We start from the raw sequence: 8,401 nt of genomic DNA on the forward strand, positions 1-8,401 counted from the left end.
CTGCTGGATGAGGGATCGGTCATTTGTTTAAAGGATGTTGGTGTTTTTTTGGATCATGACGCACAACCCAGTATTTTAACTCGGGTCAAAACGTCCCTATTGGTCACCGTGTGACCTGCAGAGTGGACAGTCAGAGAGTGGTACAATGATAAGGAGACCCCCGGATGAACCCCCGGTATCTCCTTTAATCTAAAGGGATTTTTAGGTAGAGACTGTAACCGTCTGTGATTGGTCACTGTGCAGAGACACAAATGTTTCTTGAGCTCAGACAAAACATGACGGATGTTTTTAACGTGCCCGGAGAAGAGGAGGTCAGTGAGGAAGGAGGTGATGAAGAGGCACATTCACCTCCTCATATTAAGAAATTAGAAAAAAAACAAAGAAAAACCCTCAGATAAGAAATAATTAATAAAGAGAAACATATTCTTCTTAAATTATCACTGCTTTTATTATTCACAACCTGTGAAAAAAACATTAAGGTAAAAAAAAAAATCCTGTTTCAATTGAAGTAAGAAACACCAACTAGTATCTTTAGGGAGATGAGGCAGGGGTTCTCAAATGGTGGGTCAAGGTCCCCTTTACGGTACTTAAAAATACTCCAGGGAAACGGTGTGATTTTTTTAAAATAAATTATATTTCTTTTAAAATCATCAACTGAAAATTTTGATTTCAAAAATATTTGAATAAAACCAGGACTGTTGCAAAGAACCAACTGCATTTGACACAAGGCGCCACCTGCTGGTCAGTAAATGTTGGACTTCTCAGCAGCTCTTTATTGAACCTGATCTGAATTAATGTTTAAATAATAATGAAGGTTTCATTGATGTGTTAGCGTGACTTTGTACTGTGCAGTACTTTGTACTGTGTAGTACACTGTACTGAACGATCCTCGTCTTCACCTCGGTTAAATCCCTATACGTACAGTACTTTGTACTGTGCAGTACACTGTACTGCGTAGAGTGAGTACAGGGACAATTCAGGTCAAACTGCTTTTGACATTCTGCACCAGTCACAGGTGTAACTGTTTAAACGGGTGGGGGGTGGGGGGGGTCTGTTGAGCAGGGGTTAATGTGCTGACCATGAACCACCAACCCCACACCTCTCTTTAATGTCGTCCCCCATTTCTGTCTCCCTCTTTATCAGCTCCACCCGCGCGGTAAGAAGGAAAGGTCGGTCGCTGACGTTCTGTTCTGTTTGTCTTTTCTCAGAACGGAGTGTCCAGAGAGTAAAATCCTGACCGTGGAGTATCCCTGCGTCAGAGCTGGAGGCAAGAACAGCACATGTTTCAGGTGAGACACCAGATCTGCCCCAGAAACAAAAACAAGTCACAGCACATCATTTATTCCACCGTGTCTGTGTCGAGCCGTCCGTCTTCATACCGTTACAGTGATACAGTCGGACGGACACTGACGGGACACTGACGGGACACGTGGTGTTTGATGTCTGTCGGGGAAATGGAAACTAAAACATCGTGCGTTCACGAGACACTTTCTGTAACGGCCAAACCTTCCTGCCATTTTTTCAAAATCTCCAAAGTATTTCCTAAAATAACTCACTTGTATAAGAAGGAAGAATGTACAGATGGTCATTTTGTTTCTGTTATTTTTTTGTAAAAATTTAATCATACTAAACGTCCCTTTGAACTGAGCTTAACTTCACCAGTGAGAGAGAAACACTGAATCTTCTCAGTCTGGGTCCAGAGCTGAATTATTCAGGGAGGGTTTTCTCTCCTCCTCCTCAGAGTCAGACACATCCATTATATCCCGAAAATTAGAAGTCATCCGTCAGGGGAGAGTTCCGTCCAAGACAAGTCGGGCTAGCACACTGCATGTTGTACTTATCAAAGACGATGAACGACATTGGGAAAACCACTAATTAGTGAAAAATACTGAAAACACTCGGGGTCATTGAACGCCACACATCCCAGGAAAAACGCTGCGACCTTTGACTCTTGGCGATGTACTGTAAAAAAAATCCAAACCAAAATCTTAAACCTTGAAATCTTACAGACATTCTCTGCTCATTGTCTCTTAGATTTTTACTGAAATACAAAAGATATTGACATGCTTTTATTTTTTGTAGAAACTTTTATTGTTGGACGTCTCGTGGTTCCAACACGTCGTAGATTTTTACCTCAGACAGAATTGTCCTCCTCTTCCCCTCAAACATCTTCCAGCACATTCTCTTTAATTTATGAGCGTCTGCTTCGATATCACATGAGCGTTGAGGTCGGCAAAGGTTAAGGGAAAAGTGTGAATCCAACGCAGACATTGCGGTCGAATGTCAGACCCGGGCCGCGGTGCGTCGTACGCTCGACGTGAGTTTAAATCAAGGTAAATTGCTCATTTTGACGTTTACACGATCTCTCTGCAGACCTAAGTTTGGCTGGGATTAGGCTGCAGACGTAAGAAGATCCTTTAATAAATGAGCCGCTGGGCCCGGTGTGAGGCCAGAACATTTGATCTGTTTGCTGTCAAGGTCACGTTATAACAGGCTCTGGTTCTGCTGCAGTGTTTGACCCGAGAAAGGTTTGGAGAAGTCCTCTGGATGCTGTTCATGTTAATTCATCCTGGAATCCCAGAACATTTAGACTTTTGTAAGAAACATTTTGTTTGGAGTATTTAGTCAAAAAGACATTTCTACTTTTTATTTCCTTTTTCCGACTCCATTTACGTTGGCGTGAGATCCATTCTTCCCGTTTCTTATGAGCCTACTTCTTGCAGATCCTGAAATTGGTCTTTAGAATTCCATTATTATATTTATTACGGAATAGATTTCAGATGTTATGGTGAACAGATGGTGTGGTAAAATGATTACCACAAGAAAAATCATTAGATTGAATATGTGGTTAGGCGACTTATGAAGGTTTTACACTTCTGGACCAGGTCCTGGTAGAACACTGGTACCGCTGCTCATTGGATTACATTCCTGGTTGATATAAGGATGAAACAGAAGCTCACTTATGGACTTAATTACAGCAGTCTCAGGTGGTGTGTTCAACATAGGTGCAGTCCTTTCTTTAGTCTGGATAAAAAAAACTGGACAAACGTGAGGGAGACCAACTAATCGGACCAAGTCTTCTTGGTAAGGATAGGCCTTTGACCTCGTTATGGTCCGATCACCTTTGACCTGACCTAAAGACGTGACCACTGAACCAGAATGGTGAAGGAGATAGAGTGGAAAAAGTGGATGTATGTTAAGAAACAGAGGGACAAAACCAATGGACAACTCCACGGACGTTACAGTCTGTGGTCTGGACACACTCTCACACAGATACACATCTACGGCCTGTTGCACAACGCTGTTTACTGGAGGTAACCAGGAGAATGTCTGTGTTGTTCCATGTTTCACTCAGATATCTTCTACCGTCATGTGAACGCTGATGCACAATTCCAGCATTCAGTCTGTCCCAGTCCATCCGACTTCCTGTCTCTCCGCTAACCTAGTTTGTTGATGCGGCATGTAGCGGATTATAGTCATAAATTCAACCACTGTTTTCTTAGCGGAAATATAACCAGGTTACAAAGTACAGAGTCCTGGAGCCGACCAACCATGAAGACTAATAAAAACAAGATATCCACTAAAACGATCGCCTGTAGTTTATTAAAAATAAAGTCTGACAATCAGAGTTATTTCCAGTTTCCTCCCCCGCTGCTCTCCATCACCGATTGTCACTCTGTGACTGATATTGGGTAATAATAGAAGCAGCTGCACAGCTGCTATGTTCATCATAGGGATACTGGATCATTTTTGACACTCAGTGAGTGAAAGTCGTGAATGTTGTTCACCTGGAAATCTGCCCAATTCCAGATGCTTGGTGTTTTTTTTTTTTTCCTTCTGCCATCTTGATTGTTGCTTCATCAATGTTGAAACGGCGTTTATATAAACAAAGATGGAGTTATAGTTAAAAATGTAGCTGAGATATAAATATATATGTATGTAAATATATATAGTATGTATGATTGTATATTTGTATGTATCGGTTTTTCCTTCGATGAAAACCCAGTGCCTGGGCTTTGCCAAATGATGTGTGCTCTAAAAATAGTTTTGGGGATAAACGGCTGTATATTAAAGTGAAAGTCACTAGGTGGCAGCATTGCAGCTCATTTGATTAATCTCATACTATAAATAAATAAACATTATCGGTTGCTATTGAAATCGGAAATTAAGTGTTTGAACAATATCGGTATATCGGAATTATTGAGCATCTTCTTCTGCCCCCCCCCAAGACAATCTTCTGTTATTTCTCTGTTTCTTTTTTCTATCTAAAAATACATATTTTTATAGAATAAAGGAAATGTAGAGTGTACCTTTAAAATCCAGACTGTTTATAGCTGTGATTGAAGTTGACACAAGAGCCATTTGGAAAATTTCACACCTTTCTTAAAAACACAGACCCAGTTCCTGTAAAAACACACAGCCATATTACGGGGCTTGTGGTTCCTAAGTCACAGTAGCATAAACTGTGTGGTGTTTTTATATGTGAGCGTTATTATAGCATATACGTCACTCCTGTGTCTCAGCGGGCTTGGAGCGTGGAGCTGCAGATGTAAATCCTTGTTCATCTCCTCGTCTGCTGTTGTGGCTTTGACAAGGTTGACGGTGATTCCTCCGACTGTTGGGACGTTTGTGGTTCCATGAAGTGATTGTTTTGTCTTTGTGTTGGAGGTTAGGATTTACTCTGGGCCGAGCCAAGGATACACGGATCATATTCAGAGGTTTTTCATATGAGCTGAATGTTTATCCAGCAGTTTGTACGAAGAGCCTCTGCAGTTTAGTTTAGTACTTTTCTTTTGGAACTGTTTCTCCTGAAATTCCCAAATGTTCCCTATTTACAAAGATCCAACATAATCTGTATGTAAAACACAGCATTGCAATCAGAAATCTTTCTGAAGTTGTTGTGAACGCAGTTTTAAATTAACTGGTCCAGCTTTGAGAAGATTCAATTTTTTGACAGATTTTCTATCAACACCTCGCTGGAAAAAAACACACTGTAATGTAAGAGTTCCTGCGTCTTTTTATATTGGTGTGAGATGTCGGTTGTCGAGTCAAATTACAGCGGTATTATCGCCACCTACTGTTAGGTCATGTGAATAGCTGAGGCCCTGTGGTATTTCTCTCAACCCCCCTTTTTTTTTGCCCTGACCAAAGCCCTTGATCCACTGAAGACCCATGTTTGGGTCACGACCCACCCGTTGAGATTTCTCTTAGAAGCAGTACAATTATAGACTTTACTGTACAAACGTGTGTTTCTGAATTTATTGTCTTAGGGAAAATTTCTGATATTGGTTTAGTTTTAGTCAGCTCAGGTTATGACACTTGATCAGAGTTTGTGGAAATCAGTTTCCACAGAGTGGATTTTCAAAATCTAATGTTTCAGTATTTTAATTCACATGGGGCAAAAAGAGAGTTTTTGACTCTTGATGTCGTTCTCAGCGCTGATGTCTGTCGAGCTGTTGTAAGAACGTTGTTGGGTAACTGGAAGTGACGGTCAAACCGTCCTCTAATTGGACAGCAAGCCTTGACAGGCAGGTCATGTGACAGGCTGACGTTCTGGTCGGTGCAGTGTTTGACAGAAGCATCGTTTCTTTACATCTAAAGCCAAAACTGAAACTCCTCCCAGTGCAGAGTGGAGACCAAATGTCAGACGTCGCGGTCTGTAACACAGATGCCGAACCGTGGCTGAACTCCGGCACTTCTGGACTTTAACCTGAAGTGGCAGAGCTGAGAGGTGCAGTTTACGTTGGCAGTGGTGTAATTCCAGCTCAGTGTGACCAGCGTAAACAGTGACTGCTGAGCAGATATCAGTAACTGGATAACAGACCTCAAGAGTTTCCTCAGTGAATCCCTCAGAAGTAATCTGAATCGGACTCAATCACAGGTTGGCACAGACGAGTCCAAGCCTGCTGGATATACATACGTACTGCAGTTTGACAAAGTGAGAGGCTTAAAACCACAACGTGTTCCCCTCTTATTCTTCCTGCGGCACGAGATGTTTCTGTCAGACGCCACAAATGTTCAAATTCCCAATCATCTCATCGCCCACCCACTGAGTTATACTGTAGAATAAGTCTTCAACCAGAGTTCATGTGAATTGTCAATAAAATCCACTGGAGTTCGTCTCCAGACAGAGTTTCTACCACAGTCACTTACTGTATTTACGATTCTACTCATAGAGGGTTTCCTGACTGCCGTTCAACCATCTGTTCTCTCTGTATCTGATATTTTTCTTGATCTTCATGTCGATTTCTCTGCGGCTTTTTGTTGTAACTTCTCAATCATTTAATCATATGTTTACAGCTCCATGTCATACGAGTGTCACAGAACCCGTCAAACAAAGTTCTTTGGTGACCTGGTAACTGTTGAGTTAACGCCAACGACCAGTGACAAACGGAAAACAACCACAGGAAGGATTGATACAAACATTGGTACGGAGCTGCACGGTTCTCAGACCACAGACCATAATGAGGTTGACATGTGGTGTTTTGACTGGAATGTTTTGACAACTATTGGACACGTTTTACATGTTTTGATTCATGACAAAGTTTTTCTATTTTTCAGTATTTTTCTTTTTTAAATTAGAGTTCTTTTATTTATTTATTTTTAACAAATCAGTCTTTTATACAGTAAAAAAAAACAGGGTGTTTGTAAAGTTAAAAATTAGAAAGTAAAAATGACACTTGAGATGGATGGATGGATGGATAAGTGACGGGGTGGAGGGCAAGTGGAAATGCTGTCCTGGGGGGCAACTAAATTATGGAAGGGGAGAGAGAGATTATCTTGTTCCAGTCCCTGGCAAGGCAGATGGAGGGATGGATGGATGAATGGTTGTTGAGGCAGATGGATGGATGGATGGATGGATGGATGGATTGACAGTTCTGTCCGTGGACATTTTATCTTCAAATAAACCCCAAACCTTTGCTGTTTGGAGACATTTTCACTTCATTGTTAAGCTTTTCTCTGATCAAACCACCCAGTGTTGAGGAGTTTTGTCTACAGTTTTTGGACCTCTCCTTGTTTGATTCGACTTGTTTGTCGACTGCTCACATCAGTCGTTCCCTTTCTTCGCCCAGAGTTTAAATATTTTCTTTATACTCACCATTGAATCACTCTGGGTCACGGGAGTCCAGAGATGTGACAAATGTCTGGAGAGAACACATTCTTGTGGTCTGAAGGTCTCACCACTGTGCACTTTGAAAGCACAACTTTAATATCTTGCCAAACAAAAGCTCAGCATTTTTTCTGTTTTCTTTGGTCAGGAACAAAGAAGTGAAAACGTTAAGTACTTTGTCGGGATGTATGGAAAATATAAACGCTGTAGTAGATACTTTTACACGCTCCGAGTACTTACCTCCCACTAACCCTTCCAAACCATACTTACCCTCTGTGTCACCCACAGAGAGCTTTAAGTGTTCATTACTGAGTCCCAGCTGAGGCTGACTCAGATCCAGGTCTGGACTCCATCTTCACTTTCACTCTACAGCTTCCTTCTTTTAACCTCCCTTCAGCCTGGTCTTCTGCAGCACCGAGACAGAAGCCAGGCCTCTGGCTAGTAGCCTTAACGCTAATGCTGAAGGTTGAGGTCAGGTCAAGGGCAGTAAACAACATGTTCCGTTTCATTTGCGTTCCTCATAATTGCAGTATTTTGCCAGCGTTGTGTGGAGTTTTCAGAGATTTAATCCTCCTGTTGATCGTCATCATATTCTGATCATTTTACATTTACGAGTTTAGCGACTTACAGGGAGGATTAACATGATCAAGCGTGAGGTTTCTCTGGGAATCGAACCCAGGACTCTTTGCTCTCTGCTTCCGATGCAGGCGTGCTAACCGCTGCACCATGGAGCCCTGAGAGGAGTCACCTCAGTTGACTTAGTTTTTTTTTAAAGCTTTAACACCAGCAACACCTTTTCCCCGTTTGTTCCTGCTCTTGGGAAAGTGTTGCCCCAGGACGGGGCAGGACGAGACCACATGGGGATCATTTCTGGTGTCATTGTCCCCCTGAGAGATGAGGGTGTGAAGACCCTGAGCAGTTAAAGCTCTAAAACAACACTGGGCTGGGAGACGGAGAGTCTGCCTGGAGCTGAACGACGCCGTAGCGTCGGACCGGAGCAGACTGGGTGATTGAACGTCCGACTGAGTGAACAAACTGCAGACCGGAGATTGACCGACTTCACTGATTGATTAACTCACTGACAGGCGCTACAGGCGTGTGTGTCAGGGATGGGATTCACATGTGAACTCTGCTCTTTGACACCTCTATTGGTGGAATAGAGATAAAGTCGTTTTTTTTTTGTCTCAGTCTTTGTTCATGTTTTTAAAAATTATTTTTGACTGCTGTTCAGCGTCGACTGTAGACCACTTAGATGTCATGTGGACCGGAGAAGTATAATTATAACGTAAT

At 42.1% G+C, this 8,401-nt stretch overlaps 1 protein-coding gene across 1 annotated transcript in view; it reads left to right on the forward strand.

Annotated features, from left to right (window-relative positions):
- LOC103379315 (collagen and calcium-binding EGF domain-containing protein 1) overlaps positions 1–8,401 on the forward strand; it is a 36,240-nt gene that overhangs the window by 13,466 nt on the left and 14,373 nt on the right. The window contains exon 4 of the mRNA XM_017032343.2: positions 1,185–1,289. Coding sequence (XP_016887832.1) covers positions 1,185–1,289 — 105 coding nt within the window. The remainder of the gene's footprint in view (positions 1–1,184; positions 1,290–8,401) is intronic.

The sequence above is a fragment of the Cynoglossus semilaevis genome, chromosome 5 (genome assembly GCF_000523025.1).
Source record: "Cynoglossus semilaevis isolate Cse_v1.0 chromosome 5, Cse_v1.0, whole genome shotgun sequence".
NCBI classification, from domain to species: Eukaryota; Metazoa; Chordata; class Actinopteri; order Pleuronectiformes; family Cynoglossidae; genus Cynoglossus; species Cynoglossus semilaevis.